Source organism: Elgaria multicarinata, chromosome 7 (assembly GCF_023053635.1).
Source record: "Elgaria multicarinata webbii isolate HBS135686 ecotype San Diego chromosome 7, rElgMul1.1.pri, whole genome shotgun sequence".
Classification (NCBI taxonomy): Eukaryota; Metazoa; Chordata; class Lepidosauria; order Squamata; family Anguidae; genus Elgaria; species Elgaria multicarinata.
In genome coordinates, this window is record NC_086177.1 from 87,037,279 (window position 1) to 87,063,302 (window position 26,024).

The window sequence follows — 26,024 nt, forward strand, 5'->3', positions numbered from 1 at the left end:
CAAGCCAGTCAGAAAGGCTTTGGCCTATAGGCCACTAGTTCCCTGCCTCTGATTTACACACATGCCATGCCCCCTTACTCCAGACCATGTTTTTAGCCTCTGAATGGGGACTAAGTGTGCACTCCCAACAATCTTACTGCTGACCTTCCTGCTTGGAAGTGGAATACAGGATGAGAAATGGACTGTCTAGCAGAAGGGAGTAAGGGAAAAAGTGGAGATCCTTCCTTGTCTGAGTAAGGTGGCCAGCAGGAACCTTACAGATTTCAGCAATTTTTTTTTAAATTGTGTCTGTTCTGCTAATTGTATTATGGGGTTGCAAGCAGTGAGAGACTTTGCAGGTTCCCACTTCTCTGTCCTGTTTCTGAACTTAACAATTTGTATGTGATTTTGATGCTGTGGTACTTATCAGAGCCACACAGATTTGTTTCATGACTTAAATGAAGTCTTTATGTCTTTTTATTGTTGCTCATTCTTTTCCATTTGTTTTAATATGTTGTGCACCATTTTGGAATCATTTAAAAAAATAAATGTAAGCACATTCTTTGTGACAAGTCAGTGATTCCTTCTCTTGAGTTTTCTTGTAAAAGCTTTACAAGTAAGCTTTTAGAGCTTTGGCTATTGGGCGGTATAAAAATGTAATAAATAAATAAGCAGTGCCTTTGGCAATCCCCCGAACCAGCAGGTGTCAATTTGCAGCAACATAGATCTCTTAGAAGGGAAAGAACCTGCTGCTTGCAAAACACATTTATCAATTCAAAGTACAAGCAAGGACTGTGGCTACCATTTAAATAACAGAACAAAGTTCTCTGTAGGATAGCTGCTTCAAGTCATTACGCCGCACAGTTGAAGATGCTGCGAGATGGTGGAAGGAGAGAATGCAAAGTTTTCCTTGTAATCAAACAATCCCTTTAAAGAGACAGTTCAGGGATCAGTTCCCTTCTCATTCTGAATCTGAGCAAGTTGTAGTTGTGAACTATCAGACTTCCTTTGAAATCTGTTAGAATCAATTGGAAACTTCTTTGTGAGGTGTGGGCCCATCCCCTATCTCAAAAAGAAAGAACTAGTACTAAGTGAGGTTGGATTACTTAGCCTTTTAATTCTGTAGGCCCCAACAGATTAAAACAGGCTATTTGAATAATATTAAAAGAGTTTTGTGTCCACTTACTGCTTGGTGTATCTGCTCCCTCTTTCATTCTTTTATATTCTAAAATAATTGCCCTGACAATCCACAAAGGGCCTAAAGTTCTGTTTAATTAGATGCTAATAGCAGCTTTCCTTTCAATGTGAATTGCCTTTTTTCAGCCGGTGTGTGTGTATGATGATTAACACACACACCCTTCTCATATCTTATGGTCCAAATTCTCCTCTTCCTGTGGCTGCTATTTTTAAAGGAAAAAGCAGACTATTAAATGCAATGGCACATTTAACATACTGATCAGGTTTGCACAACACTAGGATGGTTACTAGGCCATGGTGGCTTATTAACTACCCCTGTGCATGCCATCTGATTTCCTTAATTTCCCTTTATGGATGTGGGTTGCTGTAATGTCTGAACCCGCAAGGGTGGGTGGATGGAGTAGTTAACAAACCATCCAGAACCAATGTTCTGCTGTAGGGCTACTGGGTGGTTTGTTAACTACCTCAGCCACCCAACCTCACTGGGTTCAGATGTCAGGACAACCTGTGCCTGGCTAGGGTAATTAGGAAAATCAGCCAGTACTCAACTGGCACACCCAGGGGTGGTTAATGAGCCAGCACGGCTTCTTAACCACCCTTGTGTTGTGTGAACCAGCTCATATTTATTTATCTATTTATTTTTAATTTTATTTCTAATCTGCCTAATAATTAATGTTCTCTGGGTGGATTACAAACAGTTAAAAACCTGAAATGCTACATAACATTTAAAATGTAATACAAATGTTAAAGGAATAAAGTACAGTATAATGCAAAACAATCTGACTATTGGGCGGTATAGAAATCTAATAAATAAAAAATAAATAAAATAAATAAACTGCATAAGAATCAATAAAACAGCTATAATAACCTAGAACTAGGTCTCTAAAATGCCTAGGAGGGGAAAAAAGGTATTTTTTATTCGGTGCTGAAAACATAACAATGTAGGTGCCAGGTTGAACCCCTTTGGGGAGAAGGCCCTTTCTCTTGTAGCCACCCCCCTAGCTTCCTTTGGTGGGGCCACCCAGAAGAGGGCTTCTGAAGATGACCTAAAGGTACATGCAGGAGGAGACGTGTCTTTAGATACTCTGATCTGAAGCTATTTAGGGCTTTAAAATGTCAAAATCAGAATTTTGATTTGAGCTTGGAAATAGACTGGAAGCCTGTACAGCTGGCAAAGCACTGGCATCACATTAATAAATTGGGCAGTCCCAGTTAGTAACCTAGCAGCTCTGTTTTGAACTAACTGACGTCTGAGTTGTCTTCAAAGATAGTCCTATGTACAATTTATTGCAGTAATCCATCCAGGAGGTTACCAGAGCATGGATAATATTTATTTATTTATTAAATTTATATACCATCCCATAGCCGAAGCTCTCTGGGTGGTTTACAAAAGTTAAAAACAGTGAACATTAAAAAGTATACAAAATTTAAAACCATCAAGAATATAAAAACAACAGTATAAAACAGTATCCATTTAAACAACAACAATCGACAGCCTATCTTTCTCTAGCTAGGTCAAGGTTGGTATATCAACCTAAGCTAATAACAACACTCCAGGCCACTGAGGCTTCCTGGGCCTCAAGAGACAGTGATGGATCCAGGAGCACCCTGAAGCTGCATGACTGATCTTTTAGGGGAAGTGCAACCCCCTCCAGGGCAGGTTGAATGCCACTTAGTTGGGCAGACGAAAGATCTGCTAGTAGTACCTGTTGTTATAGGCTTGTTCCGTCCTTTGGTCACCCTGCTTCCTGGCTCCCCTTACACAACTCCTGGGGCCACTGTTTTCTTTCCATAATTCATTCTGCTTGTATAATTTACTCACACTGCTCCTCCTGTCCCTAGAGTCCATGTGAAGTATGACTTTCACAGATTGTCAAACCATGTTCAACTGATCAGCTTAAGTTAAGATATGCATAAGCCTTTTGCCCACCCACATGGCTCTGTCACTCCTTCCTTTGTGGGATTTACAGTTAAACCCCCAAATGCCCAATTAACTGTAGCTTCCCATTTTGGCCAAATATAGATGCTAGGTTCAGAACAAGCCAGGATCTTTATCCATCTTTAAATCATGCTTTAAGATTCAGGCTTGTTTTGAACCTGGTAGCCATAATTTCCTACTTCCACAAAATAAGAAAGTATGGTCAACTCATGGTTTTAATTGCTGCATGCTGTGAAGGGAAGAGCTGTGTGCCCAGGCAATAATTTTGTGCATATCTCATCCACCGGCTGTTGGGTTTTTTAAAATCACTTTCACCATTTCATGATCTGAGGGCACATGCCTTGCAGAAGCTAAGCAGGTTTTGCTCTTGTCACTGCCTGGATGGGAGACTGTTTGGGAACGCAGCCTTGAGTTCCATGATGAAAGAAAGGTGGGGTATAAATGTACCAAATAAATAATAATTCTAAGATTTCTAAGTGACCATACCATAGGAGCAAGAGGTTTCATCTTCCAGAAAATCCCTTGGCACGTTACAGTTGAGGATACTAAGAGTTAAACCTGGGATGTCCCATCTTTTCACTTCTGAAACCCCACACATGCAGAGAATGATCCTGTTCACAAGATCAGAAAAAAACACCATGGCTTAAACCTAGAGGCTGTAGTAGGGTTATTTGAGGGTTGTTTAAACTGCCAACAAGCCATGTCACCTGAGTTCAGGCAACGTGATAAGTTTCGGCCAGGTGATGATTATGCAAATTGTGCCCTGTCATGCACCATGGCTCACAACAACCCACTGTGGCTTTTTGATTGTGCGAATTGGCCCAATGTGTGCTATCATTGAGGTATGGTCATATTTGAGTGAGTGACTGAGCACATACTTTTATCATGAGAAGCAAGTCTTCTGTGTTTAGATTTAAAGATGCAAGAAATACCAAAGCAGCATGATATGTTTTCCTTCAGTTCAGAAGGACACACCCTCTCATTTGTTCTTTATACTGCTATCATGTTTCAACATTTCAAAGAAACAGCAATGGCAAGGTTTATGATTGCAAATATTCAAAAGGTGGACTGTCCCTGCCACATTTTCCCCCTTACTGTAAGGGGGCAAGATAAAATTACTGCAATCTCTTATGTCTGCTGTCAATATAATTATGAAGTTGGAGTTCTGGCCACGAGGTTTTTGGATTGTACTGATTTTATTCCATTATTGGGAGGACTGTTCAGTACTATCCTAATTTTTTGTTTCAAGGCATCACAGAATGTACATTTCTAAGATAGCTCTACCTTCTAGCATGCTATGAGGCATGAAGGTAGAAAGATGTTCCCAAATAAAAGAAAGTTTCATCAGAAGTTCAAAGGGAAAAATGATTCTCTACACTAATAAAGGAAAGAAGATTGCCTCTAAAATGCTCCTAAATTTAAAAGAGGCACAAAATATGATCCAAGAAAAGAAAAACAAACAAAATCAGCAACAGAAACTGAACAAAATTATGGACAAAGGAGGGAACAATTCAAAGTATAATTATATGCTTAAGTCTTTACAAACAGACAAAATCTGAAACACATGTGAAAAATGAATTCTGCAAGAATATGATTTGGCATGAAGAAGTGAGGGAATTGCGTATCTCAAAAGCACCTTGAAAGAAGATAGAGCCAAGGCCACAAGGACTCTTAAAACATTAAAACACTTTGGTTATGTAAATTTCTCAAAAAGTCTTAAGCATTAACAATTTTTTAAAAAATATTACCTTCATTAATATATAAAAATGGTACAAAGTCATCCAAATCTATACAACAGAGAATATACAACAGGTTACACAAAATTGACACGCACTGTCTTAAAGTATGGATTTATCCTATATTGATTTATATCCCACCTTTACACCAATAAATGACCCTTAGGGTGGCTAACAATTTAATCCAGATTAAAAAGAAAATCTTATTTAAAACATAATTTTAAAAACAGATTAATTTTTAAATGAATAAAAGAAATAAACTGTCCCAATCAATTAAAACTCCCTTCAGCAACAGACCAGCTTATATAAAAGCTTGCCTGAATAAAAACTTATTTGTCTGTTGGCAGAAGGATAATGTATAAAATATAGATTTTATATGTTTTCAAGGTTGAACAACTTTACTACTGACAGTGATAGCATTTTAAACATGCTCGTATACATCTTTCAGTTTACTGAATTTTTGAGGGGGAAGAGAGTTTAGGTTCATGTTAAAATATGGTAGGCTGACAATATCAATTTAGTACTACAAGGTTGTAATCAAATTAGCTTAGGATGGATTAGGTATTTCCCTCTCTTTAGTCCAGTGCAGACGTAATGCTGCAGATTGCTTGGCCATTTCTAAGCAATGACAAATGGGCTATAGAATACATGGACTTGTTCCATTTTTTCCCTTTCGGAGCAGAAAAATACATACTCCTTTGCGGCTATGGCTAATGATGGTTTGCTATTACTTTGGCAGCAGTGTTAACCACATTTAGGATAACTAGAGTGTTCCCTTAACATTAAATCCAAAACAATGATTTAAAGCTCATTTCAGATCTACTATTAAGTAGGAAACCATGGTTAGTGTCACTGAGTTAAAGCTAAACAGGGTTTCTATTTAACTATGGATAATATTGCTGTTGGTGTAATGATTAACCCCAGTCAGGTTTGGCAGGTCTGGTGAATTTGTGAGCCACAAAATATCCTTATTTTGTTAAAATTAGATATTATTTGTTTATTTCAATAAAAGCTTATGGCCCAACACACAGTTGAGAAGTGCAGGAGACTTAAAAATTATAGCCAAATAAAGTTTCCTCAACTTGATGGCTTAATGTTTTGCCACTTGTTTAACCATAACTGTGCAGTTCTGTGCAAGAAAAACTGCATCACATTCTACCATTTTCCGCAGTACTTAAGCAATTTAATTTCCACATCTTTCATATTTCCTTTTATTGGTTTTAGGAAGCTGCTCTTGGGAAAGAATGTCTAGAATCTTCTTAAAATTTAAATTTATTTCTCTTGTCGAAGAAATTTTATCAAAGAAGAGGCTTTTGCCATATGTCCCAAAGTTGCTTGAATTCCAAGTGTTTGAGTTCCTAGGGGAGTGCATTCTGTAGCTAGATCCCCTCAACCGATAATGCTTTAGCTCCGGAACTCATGCATTTGTCAGGAATTCGTAAATGTCATTGTCCCATAAGAGTGCAGCTGTCTTGGTGGGTCATGGAGATGTAGTTGCAGATGTATTGGAGCCCTAATTAGTGTGTTACTTTGTGTAGCGATCTGAAATCTTAAAATGAAATACATTGCAGTCCGTTTATGATGAGTTGAAATGATTGTAGTAAAGGAGTGTGTTAAGTGTTAGCATTAGCTTTACTACTTTTTAGCTGTTGATTGGAGAGGAGCATAACATTATTTAAATAATAGATGTATAATGAACAGCGTAACATTTTTTTAAAAAAGGAACATATCAACTTCCTTAAATCAGTTTCTTAAAAACAAATTAGTTGCTATGCTTTAAATAACCCCGAGTGAAGATCCATTGATTTTTAAATAGAACTTAATGTTGCAATCCTACTTGCTTTTACTAGGGAATAAGCCTCACTGAATACAGTATAGGATTATACTGTAAGCATCTCAAAACTCTGGATTGTACACCAGTCTGCAGGGTTCTTTTTCATAATGCAGGAGTACTTCATTCACACCTAAACCTCATATGAATATATATGTATTGATATGAATGTTACATTTTCACTAGAGGGTTGAGTGTAGTATGAAAAATAGAACCCAGAGTGACACTGGAAATTTTGAATTGTGTCTATCCCCCAAATGTGTAGCAGGTGCTAAATTGCCTGCAGCATTGCCATATGTTTTGCACGGTTTTTGACTTAGGAGAGACACTGACCTTTGCTGGGAGAGGGACAGGGGAAGTGTGACCCTATTGATTCTCTTGGACCTCTCAGCGGCTTTCAATACCATGGTATCCTTCTAGATAGATTGTCTGGGGCACAGACAATCTAACTACTGCAACACTGAGACACTGTGTTGCAGTCGTTCCACTCCTACTTGGATGGCCCATCCCATAAGGTGGTGCTGGGGAATTTATTAGGACTCCCTTTTCCTTCCATTTGGATGATGGCAGTAGAAGAGAGAGCTGCCATGGGAGCATCCATATGATACCTTGAGAGTATACATGACCCCCTCTCTGGAAGGAAATATAGTTTGGTTGCCACCTGGAATGAAGATTGACCAACCTTCCAGGTGGCAGTTTGGTCCATTTCCCCCCTTCTCTGGAAAAGACATGGTGGGTGGCCTTGAGCGTTCCTACTGGATAAACACTTTTGACCACTTGGGTACTGTGGCACCAAGACCATAGTGGGTCTAAGCACTGTCAATAAGCTGCAAAGTATGGGTAGCAATGGCTCGTAAAACTGGAAAATACTCCTTGGAGAAGAGGCAGTTTTGAACAGCAGATGTTGCATCCAGGCCCTCCTTAGATAGACTCTAAGGGAGAATTGAGCCCACAGAAACCTCAGACATAGTTGGGGCAGTAGGTCAACTTGTGCTGGTTCTTGCTCAGCCTCTTTCTATTGTATATTAGGATAAAACCTGATATGCCTTGGATTTTTTTATAGGGATCCCCTGGTCCCAGCTCCTTTCCTCCAAGAGGTAGCATAGTTCCTCTATTGGCTGTGACAGGAGTTGGGGGAAATTGAATCTTGGGAGGAAGACTGGGATGAGGAGCTAGGGGAAAGAGACCTTTTTCTTCTCTTATAATGCTTGTGGCTTCATCAGCCTGTGAGTGGTGATGGTGCCTTGTTTTCTTGTTCTTGTGGGCTTTTCTAGTCCTAGATCTGAAGTGAGAATGGCTGTGTCACTTGTCTCTCATAATCTGGAAAACCATCCCTTTAAACTCCCATTGAATGACCTCTCTGGTCCCTTGAAAAACTCTGATCCCCACTTAAACCAGGGGTCAAAGAGAAACTTAAGGCAGGAGAAATTACTGCTGAGCTCTGTAGAGCTCTTAGAGAAATCTTGTGTTCTAGCACTAGGCGGGATGGTCTGGGAAAGTAGAATACCCCCCCCCCCCCGTCCCCAGAGAAGATCACCTTGATTGGACTCTGCCTGCAGCCCAGGGGGAAGAGTTTAGGTGTCCTCCAGGGAGGATGTAGCACTGCTTTGAACAGAAAAGCTGGAAGTAGCGCTGGAACCAAGAAACAAGAGGGAAGGGCAGTGGATGGTGGTGCTGGGCTATCAGCAGCTGCTTGGTGGTGCTGTCAGACCTATCTACATTACAATGGTGTTTGTTATTAGTACTATTGATATAGTCAGCATTCATGGTGCTCTAGAAATAACACATTAAAAACAGACCCCAGTTTTCTTTCAAATTACAACAGTGGTAGACTTTGGAAGACTGAAGACAAAAGCGAAGGAAAGCCAAGAGTTCTTGCTGGTGTCTAGATTTGACTGTGAATGCTTTGGATGGAAGGACCAGTAGAGGACCAGGTTTACTCTCTTCCTGTTGACCCCGTCAGCAAAGTTATTTGACTAACTACTAATAACTGCTATGCTAAAAGAGCGATGTAGCTCATTCAGATACTAAATGCTTCATAATTTTACCTCCAGCAATTAACACGTGCCAGAAAGCCTTAAACTTTTTCTTAAGTGTACTAGGTTAGTCTTAAGTGTCACAGTTTAGAAATTTATTTTGCCTTTAAAGCAACCAAACCCTTGTATCTGTGCAATTTACATGAAGAACAAATGAGTGCTAATGAGGAATGTGTAAGGCTTCAAATGTAAAAATGTTTCAGTAAAAATAAGTGCAGGATTTTTGTTGCAAATTGTGAAATGTTCTGAGAAAGGGAACTGGATTCTGTTTTGATAATGTCATCTGAATAATTTTATTTCCAAGCCAAAACAGGTTTGACATGCCCATTATTAAGAAGTAACTAGGATAAGATAAGAATTGGGAAAAGCAAAATAAGCCTTTTAGAAAGACAGTTACTTGGGAGGTGACATCTACTGAGGATGGTAGTATGAATAGTCACTTACTTGCCTGAATCCCAGTTGCTACTTACATGCATGACTTTTGAGGATCATATTAGTAATGTAGCTTTGAAAATTACTATAGTTGTCCTGTGCTTTTGAATGATAGTGAGTTTAAAGATCACAGCAAGGAAAGAAGTCAGTGTCTCTATTTCCAGGCAGATTGAAGAGGGATTTATTTACTTTTTTGGCCTGCTTTCAGGAATTTCATACCAAGCTTAATGCCTATTATTCTTGTATATAGCTGGAATATCTTCAGTGATTTATACTGGAATTATTCCAGATTTACACTAGTTTAGAACATATCAAATTCTGTCCCTTAGTGTCCCATTATATTTTGTAAAGGTTTGCAGAGATTTTTGCAGTTTAACATCGAAAAAGTAAGGCAATGCATTTAAAGTTTTATCTCCGAGAGGACGCGGTTCTTCCACATTTTGATGATGAGATAAAGAAGAGTTACACTTTGTGTGTGTGTGTGAACACTTTTCTTTAGCAGAAGTAGTGGTTGCACACTGGGTATATCCACAAGATTTTTGTAGTGGGGGAAAATCTATAACACGACTGGGTTTAAAAAGTCCTTTATTTTGTTTTAAATGTTTTTTGCAGTCCCAATTGACCATTACAGATATCCTCATGTATTATAATAAAGGATGGAATGACTCATTTTATCTGCAGTAGGCCAATGATATATTCCCTTACAATTATAATCTCTTAAAGGATTGGGATTTTAATCTCTTAAACATGGTTAAGAGATTGGGTGAGGCAGGTATTTATTTCAAAGTTCAGTTGGGTGTCTCTTCTATCATTACATTTATCCCTGTTATGAAATGCAGTTTTAATAGCTGATTAAGTTGTTTGCTGGCAAGAATTTGGTAAGTATTGTATTACATAATGTATTGTTTGGAAAATTTATGAAATATTTTAATGCCTTTTTATTTTTTTGTTAAAACAATTACAGGTATACCCAGTGATAGAGATGAAGCTTTCATCTAAGTATCGTTAGGTTTTTGGGTTTTTTTTGGTCAATTTGAAAGATAGGCAAGAATAAATAGAAGTTGAAAAGAGAAACTATCATTATTGCAGAAAACTAATGGAAGGTTTTATTATCTGGCTTGGAAATAGTATAGACAGTTCAGATATGATGATCCTGGTCTGATAAATCAGGTGTAGGCAACCTAATTTGGTGTGAGGCCAGATTGCCCTCCCCCTGGACTAAGCCAAAGGGCTGGATGATGTCAAGGGAGCAGGGCCCCTTCCCAAAACGTTATTGAGTCCGTCCCTTTTTAAAATTATTATTTTTTAGCTCTTTCCCCCTTTCCTCTGCGCTTCTCTCTGTTTGGGGGAAGCAATTCTGCTGAAGCTTTTTAGGGCGAAGTGCTGCAAACCCCAGCTGAGTCAGGCACTCCTGCTACCACTTGCAGCCAAATTGCAGGGCAAGTGGCCTGGGAGGAGACTTGTCTGGGTCTTGCAGGATCCAGTCCTGCAAGCCCTGGCCATGTGATGGGGAATCCCTTTGTTATCTCTGATCTCTGATTGGAGAAAACAAAGGGATTCTTCTTCACACTGCTCGCTCTCCCATGGGGAGGGCAAGAAGCACAGAGGAAAATTCCCTTGTTACCTCCAATCAGAGAGGTAACATTGAGATTTCACCTTTTGTTATGACTCACCAGTGCTAGGGAACACTGGGCTGTGGCTGAATATGTGCAGGAAGTTCTTTTATCTCTGAGTAAAGGCAACCATTCCACCCATGTAACTCCAGCCATGGTATCTTGTCACTAAAAACAACCATCACAATTTGCTTGTACCACTGAGAGTGATCAAGTTTTGATCTCTAATGGGGTACTATTTGCTGAGAAAATGTTGCAGATTTCATCAGTATTCCCATGGTGAATCTAAGAGCCACAGTAGAAGAGGCAGTTCAGGGATAACTAATAACAGCAGTAGAGGCGGTTCAGGGCTAGCTTTTACTACTGTAAAACAGTAGTAAAATACAAGTTGGAATTTTAGTAATTGAAATTGGAATTTTCTCTTTGTAATCAGATTGAATGCAGGTAGATATGTGGGTAGATGCATAAATGATAGAAAAAATCAGAATTTTGTCTTAAGAATAAATCATACCCTGCATACTGCTTTTTTGGAAAATGTTTCAGTGAAAGTAATAGTGTTTTTTATGCTGTTTAAACATTGTGGAATTGACTTTACATGGGGCTAATAAATTCTAGTTTTATTTGCCACACAGAAATTATTGTAACCACTTCTTTGTCCTCAATAAATCAAAAACAAAATCTGTGCATTCTTTTTGAGACTGTGGTACTAAGAGAGACACATATCACATTCTAATGGTATAATTGAAACCAACTTTTGGGGAAGGGGAGAGAGAGAGAGAGCAATGTGTGCTAAGTGCGTTATTTTGGGGACAGTAAATGAAATGACTTCATGATTCACTGCCTTAGAAAATGAATTCTTTCCCACCAGCAGTGTCAGGATTCAATTAATATATTGCAACAGTAGGTCCTATGGTAGTGATAGAGCTATGTGATTTCTTTAGAATTTTTTTTACTTCAATATTTCTAGCTTAGATTCAGTGGTTTCACTTCTTTGCTCTTCACCGCCTCAGGTCCAGTTTATTTATTTATTTATTTATTTAATTACATTTATATACCGCCCCACAGCCGAAGCTCTCTGGGCGGTTTACAACAGTTGAACCCTGCTGCTTCTCAAACTTGATATAGTCAGTTTCCACGTGACATCTTCTGGTCATTAGAACACTCTGATTCTAGTTGCTGCAAAGTACAACCTTGTGGGGATCTACACTACTGCTTTAAAGTGCTTTATAACAGTTTTGACAACTGTTTGGGCCCAGGACACACTGCATATACAGTTTTCAAAACGTTTTCAAAGTGCTTTAAAGCGCTTTAAAAGCAGTAGTGTAGATCCCCCCCTAATGTCCTTTAGAGCTATACTATCCCAGCCTTTATCACCTGGGGGACCAGAACATTTCCCACCGTGTCCCCAAAGCATTTTCGGGTGCAATTGTATCAGGCTTACTGAACTCAGAGGCTGACGGGAATCCTATACAGAATGGGAGCAGCGCGGAGGCAGTCTTCACCACTGCGGTTCCTCTCTCTGCATTTTCACTAGATCAGCGTTTTCTCCTTTCTAGCTGGGCTCTGAGGAGGAAGAAGGACAGAGGTTCAGGAAGGCTGGAGATAGCTGATATCCCCACTTCTCTAGGCACCTCTCTTCCCTGCCCCCAGAACCATCCCCTCAGAGAGACATCTGGCACAGTTCTCGCTGTGCCGGCTGTGAGGAGGAGGGGGCAAGGGGCTTGGAGTCCTAGATCTGAGGTCAGAGCAATGACTGACCTCAGATCCAGGAATAAAAAAAATCGTAGGGGCCATAGGATTACTCACTATGAATCTGAGAGAAAAGAATTAGAATAGCAATACAAACTTGGAGTGTGCAACCCCTACCCCATCCCAAGTTGACCTGCCCAGTAAAATGAGAATGCAAACACTATTGCTAGAAGTACAAAGTTCTGGTAAATTGCCCTGAGGAAAGTAGACTCTGTATTGGCGTATCTTAACGTATGTAATATGTCTTAATGTAATGTAGCATAAGTATGCCCTTTATTAATGGGATGTGGACTTCGGAGGTGAGAGGTGCTGTCTGAGTTAAAGTTAGCATATTTCCAAGCAGATGACTTCAGTATTCCTTCATTATTGTTTTTGTTATTTTATTCATTACATTTATATGCCCTATAGCTGAAGCTCATATATGAGAATTGCAGATACAAATAAATTATTCTATAGGAAAGTATAATCTAAATGCTAGCTTGAGTATGAGTTTTTAAAAGATGAAGGAAGTTTATTAGTGATGGCAATGACTTGATGTGTCAGAGAGTAATTCATTAATTTTTGTTTTTGCCTTTTGGTTTTGAGATCTCCCAATGAGACAATTAGATTTCTGGCAACTCTTAGCAATAGACTGAAGCTTTACAATGCTGTATATATAGTTGACTGAAATGCTGCCATGGGATGCCTGTGGGACTTCTTTTCATACTAGCTGGTTTGGCTGTCACTCAGAGAGCTGCTTTCAAAAACTGTTTCAAAACTAGTTTGGTAAACTTAATGATCATATGAATAATGAGTCATGTTGTAAAACTGAGTGCCCTGCAACTCTTTAGAGATGCAGCCACTGGTGTTGAGGGGTTCACTTCAAAAGGGGACAGTAGCGCATTAAGGAAAATATTTGTATTTTCAGCTGTCCTTGAAGCCAGTGTCTTGCCCATTGTCTTTGAACATCTGTCGTGGGCTGTTTTTGTCAAACAAGCTGCCCTGAGAACCCATGGCTTGTAGTAGGCTTTTAAGGGAGGGCTTGTTCTCAGGGAGGCTTGTTGTGAACTCTGTACCAGGCAAGGGAATTTTATTGTGGGTTGTCAGAGTGGCTAGAAGTTGCGCCACAAGAACAGCAAAAACTCATGCTGGTCTTGCTAGTGCTTCCCCTATTCTCCCTCATCCTCCTCAGCCCTCCTTGCTCTCTGCCCTCCACCCTTAAGATATAATTTTGCAACATTTCCCCCTCAACTTTACTACTCTGCTTTGAAATAAACTTTACTTAAGAGTAGACATGCACAGTTAGTTACAGAAATATCTACATATTACAATGTGGACATGTTTGCTTATTTAAAACGTTAATGTTTCATCATGTACACTTTAAGATTGTTTGTATCTTCTTTGTGTTCATGTATATATGTTTTAATTCCATGGGTATATTTATCAAAGAAATGAATAACTATAACATTTAACACATCTGTTTATCATATATTGCTGTCAAATTAATTCACAGTTGAAAAATACCAAGCAAAATTTTTAAAGCATTCTCAATAAATCAAGTATGATGAGTAAAAGCGAAAAATTAGAGGCATATGTTCATACTAGTCCATTAACACAACACAGTGGGCAAGTTCCCATGTCATGCTAAGCCACCCTGAAGATAAGCCACCATGGGTTGTTTGTTTGCTGGATGACCCATGTTACTCCCAACAAATGATTGGATTTACTGTGGCTTTCCATGGGTTGTTTCAATCCTCCCACCCACTCCCGGCTCATATCTCAGATGCCTTTGCAGCAAACCCCCCTCATTTTCTTGTTCCCTACATCAGCAACCTTTCTGCAGTTGGTCCACTTGGCTTACCAGAGAAACTCCCTCCACATCAGCTTGCCAAATGCATATAATGTTCTGAGCCCTTATGAGCACAGTAGCACATTAGCAATTTTTTTTAAAAAAAAAAACGTTCAAATTTAGGATCTTGCACAAGTGTGCAGGAGCGCATGACCTCCTGTGTGCTATATAGCCCAGTATGGCCATATCCCCATCTTGTCAATGTTCTTGTCAATTTCATTCTCTGCTTTGGCACTTGCCATGCTCATGACCTTTTTTTTTTTAAAAAAAATGTCTGCTTCACTTACTGCTGAAATAATTGTGCTCTCCTAGAAAGCTCCTTCTTCTGCAGCCACCAGCCACTTTTGGCTCTCCCCACCCCACCGTCAACTTCATGCTTAGCGCTACCTTCCACTGGTCTCCATTGATAGCTGTGAAATATACATACAGAGCAGTGAGAGGGACTGGTAAAGATACACAAATTTCAAGGAAGAGTAGGGAGTGGGATTGGTAAATATACGCATATATCATGGCGGAGCAATAAAACAGAGCAGAAAATTACATAGATTTGATAGCAGTGGACTAATGAATGTGCACACTTGCACAAGTCTAAAGAAAAGGTTGAGAACACATTCAAGACACTCTCCGTTGTCCTTTCTTCTCGATTTTTAGAAATATGGGATAGAGGGCATTTACAAGAAATGAGGAAGGATGGTGGTACTAGCAAGAGTGTGAGAACCAGCTGGTCCCCTCTAGCCATTCCCAGCAGCCCACTATGAAGTTGCCCTGCTGGGTTCAGACGTCACAACAACCCAACAACAAGACGTGGGTTCTCAGAGCAGCTTGCTCGTGGAAAACAAGTCATTATGAAAAAAAAAATACTCCAGGTTCAGACATCATGACAAGCTACCCTGAAACAATCTACAGTTAGTTCCAATTGCTGTTTTATGCAAATGATATTAATGCATGATCTCTTGATCTCCTGAACAATTTTGAAGTTAAGTGACATGAAAACATATAGGCTGGGATCCCAAAAGCTGCTATAGGCTCAGCCTAGAGCTTGTTTGTACTCAGTAGAATTTCTGGGTTGTGTTTTTCATTTAAACTTTGAAAATCTGACTTATGCATCATACTACATATTGTTTTTGAAATCCCTTTCAATTTCAAACTCAGTTTACTGTACGACATGGGGATGCTGATAAAAATGCAGCTGTGTGTAGTGGCTACACTGTTCAATATACAATATTGAGCATTGTATATGCAGTATTTCTACCAAATGTTTAATATGTGATTGTAGCAAGGAGCTCTGTGGAACATGTGTTTTGGAATGGTCCTTTGTTTGCATTATGATGTACTGTATTGGAAAAGAAGATATTAAGATAGCTTTCTCATCAGGCTTTGATGCTCCTAAAGAGGATGAAAACCTATTTGAACTTGTGCCCACAAAAGACCTTTGGCTATGGTTTGCATTGATATTGCACAGCTAGTAAAAGCGTTATTGTTGGCCTGCGAAACCCATCAAATAGGCAGCTATTCCTACCCTTAGTTTTTACATAGTGTGAAAATTTTAAATGTCCAGGTTCAGCACAACCACAGAAAATTTTGTGGTATCTCAACAAGCTGCTGGATGGGAGGAATTTATTTGTAGATTGGCGGAATTTCACTATATAATATGAACTAAAACAATTTAACATTTATATTGATAGAATAATCCCACAATAGTTAAAATTTGACTTTACCTTGGCTGTATATTCTTACTAAAATAGCTTACTGTATAACAATGTTTAGAAGGTTATTGTATGGTTTAATTTGAAACATTACATTCTTTTCTTTGAAGATACTCTAATATTCCCGGAGCTGCTTTTACTTGGCATTATGTAAGAAAATTAGAAGATGTTTTCAAAGTTTTCACTTTCCCACACTTCCTTCTCTTCCCATGTCACTTAATTTTTTTTAAATCTGTCCTACTTTCTATATATTTAGTCAACCTAGTTGAATACTCAGAAAATGTGTAGATTTCCACCTGCTTGGTTTATCTGCAACCTGCTCAGTTTTGCTATTGCCACGTCAGACTTTCTTATTATAGTTTCGTCTTCCCTTTCATTTGATATTAAAAGATTACAGGAAAAGCTGTTGCTAGTATCTAGTGAAATAAGGTTATTTATTCATTGCCATAATTTATCACAAAATGATGTGGATCATTCAATAGTAAAAGAAGAAATGTGAACATTGCTTTTTGAATGATTTTATATGACATTTTGAATTATTTGGTATGATACTTATTCTAAATAGATTCACATATTTACCATACAAAAATAAATAATGCCATTTAAAACTTAATGCAGAGAAACTTAAGTGAAACAGCTTTCTCAGCTGAAGTCCCCCTCCCCAAATGCTCCTGATAGTTGAGGGGTCCTAGGGAATGACATGGGATATCAGGGGAGGGTGTATTGGAAGGAAGAAATCAGAATTTCGGATGGGTGCTTTGCACAAGCAGAAATGACTTCCAAGTTGCACAAGTCACCTGTGTGACAAAATTCCAGAAGCATATTGACAAATTGGAACATATTCAAGGAAAGGTTATGAGGATGGCCAAACGTCTAGCCATCAAGTTGTATGAGGAAAGTCTGAAAGAATTGGCTGTTCTCGTTTATACAAAAAAGATTAAGGCGCTGCATCACTAAGTTTTAAAATACTTAGTGCATTGTCACAAGGTAGTATTTTCTCCTGATGGAATGGTGTCTATCAGAAAAATAGATTTCCCCTCCTCTGCAGCCCCCCCCCCAGTTCACGAGAATAAGACTTGCATGCTTCTCTCTCCCTCTATGAGGAGGAAATTGGAACCTCCAGCTTACATTTTAAATTAATCACCGTTAGTGTGTCATTTGAACCATAACCTGTAGTTAATTTCAACTATTGTTAGTGGAAACAAGCCAGTTTCATAAGCTATGCTTTGAAGTTGGCTTGTTTCCACTAATCATAGTTAAAATGAACCACAGTTTTTCTGGTTTGGGATGACATGGCAAGCTGCAGTTTATCTAAAATGGAGGCGGCAGCTGCTAATCTGCCCTTGCAGCTGTACCGGAGACTGGAGGAGGAAGCATGTAAATCTGAGTTTTGCTGCCACTCATTCTCATACCATAAACTAGTGTTTAGTCTGAACTTTGTTCAACAAACACTCTTCTTCAGCCAACTGAAATGGAAACTTTCACTTTTAATTAGAAATGCAAACAATCTTACAAAGAAATTTTATTACTTAAACTACAACTATGAAGTAGTCCCACCACCACCACCCAAAATACACAAGGTAAGTATCTGGCTTCTGTTTGATTATTTTCCTCATGCTTTTTCTGTTTCTTTTGGTATTTAGTAAGCATTTGACTGGCTCAGCTGCCACTCTCTGTAGAAAATCTCTACACCTTTTTGAATGTGATCTAACCGTTACAAACAATAGTAAAAGGTAAAGTTTTGTTATCACCTCATTCATTTGCCAGAGCAAGTGACGAGTGGATTGGTTGAAGCCTGGCAATAAGTGCTGATTTACTGGAAGGTAGAATTTTTAAAGAATAGAAAAAATGATCATAATGGAAGACCAGTTAAGATTGAAACAAGTAGCATGTGTGATCCCTCCCAAAACTGGCTGTTTTTGCTTATCTGATGTATATTTAAATTAAAGCTAACTCTGGTGACAAATAGCTTAATTTTTTTAAAGGAACTAGCAACTCTTAAGTCATCAATATTGTCAATGAGCAATATCTGTAACAGAGTTTGAAACCAAGGTTCCAAATCAATGGAGTGTTCATCCTGGTTTATGTTAAACATGAACAATGTTGCTGCAAACAATGATAAAACCATGACTTTTAATCATGTTTTACAGTGTACTACCATTACATTTTTACCTCACCCCATACTGATCCATATTCATGGGGTAGTACCATTCACTTGCCACGGGATTCACTGACACACAAGTCAGTGTGTTTAATGCGCCACCTTGTGATTTATACTTTTTTAGCGTAGCATCAAAACCTTTTAAGCTCTTAAAGTACTGATGATTATTTTTCCAAATGTCTATATTTTCATTAGTGTGCTTTAGCTTTTGGTATTATTTTTGGCAGTTATTTAGCAGAAATAATCTTGTTTTCAGTTATTTGATTTGTATGTAATCCAGCACATTTTATTTCATGTTAAGCCATTTAAATATGCTACTTGTTTCTACTTATGACTTATGAAGGAAGTACCAAGGTTTGACCCTGCCATACAGGGTTTGGGACTGAGGTGCCCCAGGCCACATTGATTTACTGATGGCACTGTCCATTTCCTTTCCCCTGCCTCTGGCTCTTGCTCCCTCTGGTGGGGAGAAAATACTTGGGAGGATAGAACTGAAAGGAGAAAGGGGGGGGTACACATGAGTTCATGTATAGTTCTCTTTCCTCTGCCTCCCACTATAACGTGCAGGACAAGATGTTGGCCCATTTTGGATGCAACAGTAAACCATAGTTTTGTGTAAACTATGGTTTATTGAACAAGTCAAGATCTGGCTTGTCTTTGTTTTCCTAATGTTGATTTGTTGTATTTACCTCTTCTGCAAATACATGTTTGCTATACCAAAGACCTTTGTAGTGCCTGACTCCTGGAAAGGTTTCATTGCGCCACCATTTTAGTTACTATTGGCCCAAAGCAGAAGTGGGGTGGGGAAAAAATGCAGGTGCTGTCATTGTCTGAGATCTTTAGCCATGCATGCCCTTGAGCAAAATAATAATAATAATAATAATAATAATAATAAAAATCCTACAGATTTTACCCTTCCCCCCACCTCTAGACACTCCACACAAAAACTTGTAGGTCCCATTGTGAACCCTTTGTTCCTAATCCCCCCAAAGAAATGTCCTTCCTACTAGAAGCAGTCTGCCCACAACACCCACCTCTCCTTTTTAAACATTTTGTTAGCAGCCCAAGTTGTCTTTCACTTTCCTCAAAAGGGACCAGTAATGAACGGGTAGTGGGCAACCTACGTTAAACTTCACTACTGCATACTCAGCCACTGAGAGACCCCTCCCCCAGCTTTAGTGATCCAAGCTTACTGATCCAAATTATGCATAAAGTGGATAGACACCCCCCCCCTCACTCTCTCATATAATACTAGAACTCGGAGTCATCCCATGAAGCTGATTGGTGGAAGATAAAAGGACATACTTCTTCACAACAGCCCATAGTTAAATAATGCAATTTTCTACCCCAAGGTGTAGTGATGGCCACCAATTTGGATGGTTTCAAAAGGGGGTTAGACAAATTCATGGTGGATAATAGCTACTAGTCCTGAAGGCTATATGCTACCTGCAATATCAGAGGCAGTATGCCTATGTACACCAGTTTCTGGGGAACATGGGCAGGAGGGTGCTTTTGCGCTCATGTCCTGCTTGTAGGTTACCCGTGGACAACTGGTTGGCCATTATGTCTAATCCAGCATGACTCTTCTTATGTACTTAAGTTTCCTGCACAGTGTACAAGGGAAGTACAGAAGGAAGTTCCTCCTACAGAAAGTGGAGGAAGGAACTAAAGGATCGGCAATCCTTGACTTGATATTGACCAATAAGGATGACTTAGTGGATAAAGTGGCAGTTATGGGAACTCTGGGGGAAAGTGACCACGTCATACTTGAATTCTTGATTACAAAGGAGACAAAAGCTGAGTGTAGCCATACACGTACTCTGGATTTTAGGAAAGCTGATTTTAATAAACTCAGAACTATGATAAGTAAGGTCCCGTGGCAAGTGAGCCTAATGAGAAAAGGTGTGCAGGATGGGTGGGAGTATTTAAAAAAGGAAATTTTAAGGGCACAGTTACAAACAATTCCAACAAGGAGAAAAGATAGAAGACAACAGAGGAAACCAATGTGGCTCCACAAAAAGCTTAGAGATGACCTGAAAACAAAAAAGGATACATATAGGAAGTGGAAGGAAGGCCAGGCTACAAAAGAAGAGTACAGACAGGTGGCACAGAAGTGCCGAAATGGCGTCAGGAAGGCTAAAGCTGAGAATGAGCTGAGATTAGCGAGGGATGCTAAAACCAATAAAAAGGCTTTCTACGTTAGTACGTTAGTAAAAGACACGTTAGTAAAAGATACGTTAGTAAAAGACAGAAGAAAGAAATGGTGGTTCAACTGCTTAATGAGGATGGCAAATTGATAACAGGTGACAAAGAAAAGGCTGAAGTGCTCAATTCCTACTTTCAGTCTTCTCCCAAAAACGGGTCTATGACCCCCTTGGAAAAAGTGAAGCAGAAGTTGAGGGGGCAGGATTGCAGTTTGAGATTGATAAACAAGTGGTCAAAGAACACCTAATTTCCTTGAATGAGTTCAAATCTCCAGGGCCCGATGAACTGCATCCTAGAGAAATGAAGGAGCTAGTGGAAGAACTCTCAGAACCTTTGTCTATTATCTTTGCAAAATCATGGAAGACGGGTGAGGTGCTGGATGATTGGAGGAGGGCTAACGTTGTCGCTATCTTCAAAAAGGGCAAAAAGGAGGAACCTGGGAACTACAGACCAGTCAGTCTGACATCCATCCCTGGGAAAATTCTGGAGCAGATTATAAAGAAGTCAATCTGTAAACACCTTGAAATCAATGCAGTGATTACTAGAAGCCAACATGGATTTGTCAGGAACAAATCCTGTCAGACTAATTTGATCTCATTTTTTGATCATGTAACCTCCCTTGTGGACTGTGGGAATGTGGACGTCATATATCTTGACTTCAGCAAAGCTTTTGACAAAGTGCCCCCTGATATTCTGATTAACACACTAGCTAAAAGTGGGCTAGATGGAACAACTATTAGGTAGATTCACAGTTGGCTACAGAAACTGGGGAGAGGCAATGAGTAGGGTACTGCAGGGTTCAGTCCTGGGCCCAGTGCTCTTCAACATTTTTATTAATGATTTGGACAAGGAGGTGCAGGGAACGCTTATCAAATTTGCAGATGACACCAAATTGGGTGGGATAGCTAATACCCTGGAAGACAGAATCAAACCTCAAAGTGATCTTGATAGGCTGGAGTGCTGAAAAAAACAGAAAGAAATTTAATAAGGATAAATGCCAAGTTCTACATTTAGGAAATAGAAACTAATATAGACTATAACTAGATAAAAGTAGCATTACTAGCATCAGAAAACAGTTTTTCTGCTTAATGCCTGGAAGCAGTGACAATTCCTTCATCTTCCCTGTGCATCCAAGGATAGCAATAGAGAAAGAAAAGTCTTCCCTTTTACTTAATAACCAGTTCTAATCAGATGACAGTATCAGAAGCTTCAAAGCAAAAAGGCTTTTAATGGGAAAATGCTAAGATTATTTTAAAAAGCTATTGCATCATGAGAGTATCATAATCACAGGGAAACTGGCAACAGCTCACTATGGCAGAGGTGTATTATTAAACAGCTATAGGGAAAATTTTCAGAGTTCTTTCTGATTTGGGGACCTACAATCATAATAGATTTTTGGAGTAATTTCAACAATTATTGAAAATCTGTTATGAAATTCTTTACTAGAATTCAAGCTAATAAATGGCTTTTGAAATGGAAACATATCATTTGCATTTCTTAAACTTTAAAATGTTTGTCATATGGTGTGACCTAGATTTATTAGAGTGTAGTAGTTTTAGTGCACTTTGGCTGGGGAGTTTGTCATGACATCAGTGTAATCTCTATGCAGTATGTGATTTCAGTTGGTTCCAGTGTTAAATATTTTCATAATTATGCTAGTTTTGGCAGTTAACTTGGAACTTTTCCACATCTCTTTTAATGAACATGTTTTATTTCTGGGCTTGTGAGCAGCCACATATGTTTCAAAAATTAATTGTGTGTTTTCAAAGTTAACATTGAGCAGAAATATGTATGACTTCAGATTTCTTAGACATGAAAAGGTCTAAATAGAAACATAGTTCTTGTAAGGCCATGGCCACACGAGTTGTATTCTAATAATTAGAGTTTGAATTTTGTTTTACAAAAATATCAGTAGCTGTTGAGTTTTTAAAAAATAATTTGAGAACTTTACTTTTAGGTAACTTTGTTTAGCATCCATTAGTCTCTTCAGGGTACTAATATTTATACCAGTTTTGTTGATGAGAATAATTTATTTTGTTTCCTTGCGTATTCTACATTCCCTCTATTTAAATATACAGACCCTCTTTGCATTTCTACAAATACAGATTGCTCAGGCAGATATGAAAATATCAAGATTCTTTAAGTACATTAAGTATTTAATTACAATTCCCATCAGCCCCAGCTATCAAGTCCAATGGTAAGGAATCATGGGGGTTATCAACAAAAGCATCTGGAGGGTATCAGGTTGCCTGCCTCTTGTGTAGATGTAGCTAAAACTACATAAATATAGTATCCCTTCTTATTGCAATGAACAAGGGCAAAAGTTAAATGGGGGTCAGGATGGGGGAAACACTGTGGTTTGAAAAACCCAAATATTATTCCCTTTGGATGCACAGGTTTAATTGTACAATTCTTTGAATCCACTTCTATGTTTCTTAACCAGTCCCAACAATTACAGAATAATTAAAATAGCATAAGCAATTATAGAGCCTCATTGTCAACTTGTATGCACTTTTTTCTTAGCTGATTAAAAATGGACCATTTGTTATGTCTTACAGGATGACCATGAAAGCTGTGGTTCTAGTTCAACAAATCGTAGTACCACAGAAAGTGCAAAAACAGCAGTGAAACCAAGAAGAATTCAACAGACCAGTCCTGACCCTGATTTGCCACCAGGTGGTTTGTTATAAATAATATATTTTGGCACATAATAACAGTTGTAATAAGAAGGATGAGATTACAGCTACTTTTAGTTTGGGCATAGGGAGATTTATCTCCTCTCAACTCTGTAGCCATTTTGGTACCAAAAATGTTCTGTCATTTGACTTCAGGAACAGGCGCAATGGTAAACTGTCTGAACAGTAGTGTGGAAGGTTTCAGTAAAAGTACTGGAGCATCAAGAAGCCAATGTTTTATCCCTCTTATGCATTTCCATGAAAATGGATGTTAAGGACCCATTTAGCAAACCTGAAGCACCAAACTTGTGCAAATTAACTTTGGTCTAGGGAAAATGGAGGAAAGACATCTGTATCTTGTACATCTTTCTGCTGCATTTGGGATTGGGGAGAGGTACACAAGCACCACTTCCACATTGATCCTTCCCAGAACTGGGGATTGCCAGGATGCTACTATGTTAGGCTACCGACAGCTCTGTCTTCTTTCTGCCTTAAAGGGCCTGTAGTTCTGAAGTAGTTGTCTGGTCACCTGAAGCAATTTAAATGTCTGCACATATTCAGATTGCAAAGATGCGCTTCTTGGGATCACTTTTTTATGTAGGTCAGTTTGTGATAGATAAATGGTTGTTTCCCTATGTGTGGATTATTTATGGTTTTAGGATGTCTCTTTTTTTGTTGATTGTTATACCTAAGTCTAGAAAACCTGATGTTTTCATTTTATTTAAATGTTTGGTATCTCATAGACTGGCAAATTTATTAAACTCATTTCTGTATTTGGCAACTTGCTGGCTGGACTCCCCCCAAAAGATTGAACAAATCCATGTTTCCTTTTTAGGCTATGTTCAGAGTTTGATTTGGCGAGTTATAAACAATGTTAACATTGTCATAAATAACCTGATACTCAAGTATGTGGAGGATGATATCGTTCTTTCAGTCAATATCACTTCAGCAGAATGTTACACGGTGGATGAATTTTGGGATCGAGCATTCATGGACATATCTGGTAAGAAGTAAATTGAATCTTTAAATTATGCTCATAGTTTTTAGTAAAAGTTCTAAAAACAGTCTAGGGGGCATGAAAGATAGTAGGCTGTCCAGGGAAGCATGGATTGATCCATTGCCTAGGGCTGCCCAAATTTTAGATGTGAGATTAGTCTTTGAGCTTCCCTTATGGCTTGGTTTACACATATGCTGCTAACTTGTGGTACGGGTTTTTGAATGCTGGGTTGTGATGATGTGTGAATGTGACCAAGCTAACAACCCATGGTTTGTTGACCACAGATATCTCAGAAAGAGTTGTTTGTGAGCTTGTTGTTTGGGTTGTGACGTCTGTGTTGTTATGTGTGAAACAAAACTATGAGTTGTTCAGAGGTTGTTTTGGAAGATGATAGAGGCAGTGGACAAGAGCGGTAAACCCCTCCCCCTGCTGTTCTATATGCTAGTCCTTCAGTACTACATGGATTTCAGAATACATAGAGGGAGTGGGTGAAATAGGGAAATAAATTACCCAGGTATTGAGAAAAGAAAATCACAGTTCATTTAATCATCTTCCAGATAAACCCTGGGTAGGGCAACAAACCATGGGTTAAATAAATCATGGATTAGTGCTATGTGTGAACCAGGTCATTGTGTCCTTAGAATATGTGCTTTCCAGAACCTGCAGTAATGAAGTAGATACCAAGGAGCAAGATATCTTTGAAACTTCCTCACTAGTGCAGTCTCTCTGGTGTTGCATGTATCACTTTGGATTAGGTTGAACTTGCGTATTGGCTTTTTAAAAGTTATCAGATGATATATATTAAGCAGTTGGTGCAGAATGCAGCCGCCTGGATATGACACTGATACTGTGCCAGCTTCATTGGTTGCCGCTGTGTTTCCAAGTCCAATTTATGCGCTGGTTTTAACCTTTAAAGCTTTAAATGGTTTGAACCCAAATTACTTAAAAGACTGCATTTTTGCATACCAGCCTGAACACACTTTGAGGTCATCAGGGGAGGTCCTTCTCGCTTGTCCACCACCAATGACAATTAGGCTTGTGAGTACAAGGAAAAGGGCCTTTTCAGTGGTGCCCTGAACCTCTGGAATCAGCTACCGTTGTGGATTTGTCAGGCCCTGAAGACACACTATTTTTGCTGAAATTCCCATAATCTGCAGGCTGCAGGTATTTTTTTGGTTTAATTTGTTTTTATATATTTTTCAGTATTTAATTTTATATTTATTGCCTGTTTGTGTATTTTTGTACATTATTTATCCTGTATGCCACCTTGAGAGAATAATAATAATAATAATTATTATTATTATTATTATTTTTTACCCGCCGCCTCTCTCTTTGGATTGAGATGGGGAACAACATTAGTACAACAATACAATATAAATCAAATACATAAAATTAATTAAAAGAGCATATAAAACCAATACAATATCAAAATAACTATCAAGACAGCTTAAATTCTTGGTTTAAAATTCATCTGGATAGACCTGCCAGAAGAGGCTAGTCTTTATAGCTGTATTAAACTCGGAGAGAGAGTTAAGTTGACGAATCTCCTCTGGCAGGCCATTCCATAGTCTGGGGGCAACAGAAGAAAAAGTCCTCTGGGTAACAGTTGTCAGCCTAGTTTTGGCTCACTGAAGTAAGTTCTCCCTAGAGGACCTGAGTGTGCGGGGTGGATTGTATGGGAGAAGGCGATCCCGCAGGTAACCTGGACCCAAACCATGTAGGGCTTTAAAGGTACCAACACTTTGTACTTCAGCCGGAATCTAATTGGAGTGATTTTAATATTGGGGTAATTTGGTCACCCCTAGATGTACCGGCAACCAACCTGGCTGCCATATTTTTAGCTAATTTTTACCCTTAAAAGGTGGCATAACAATACTTATTTAAATAAAAATAAGTTTAAAAAATAATGTTAAATGAAAGTGTGTATCTAATTAACTTTA

General features: G+C 38.8%; 1 protein-coding gene across 1 annotated transcript in view; it reads left to right on the forward strand.

Moving 5' to 3' along the window:
- Positions 1–26,024, forward strand: part of VPS13B (vacuolar protein sorting 13 homolog B) — a 434,090-nt gene that overhangs the window by 15,076 nt on the left and 392,990 nt on the right. The window contains exons 4-5 of the mRNA XM_063130990.1: positions 22,971–23,088; positions 23,923–24,090. Coding sequence (XP_062987060.1) covers positions 22,971–23,088; positions 23,923–24,090 — 286 coding nt within the window. The remainder of the gene's footprint in view (positions 1–22,970; positions 23,089–23,922; positions 24,091–26,024) is intronic.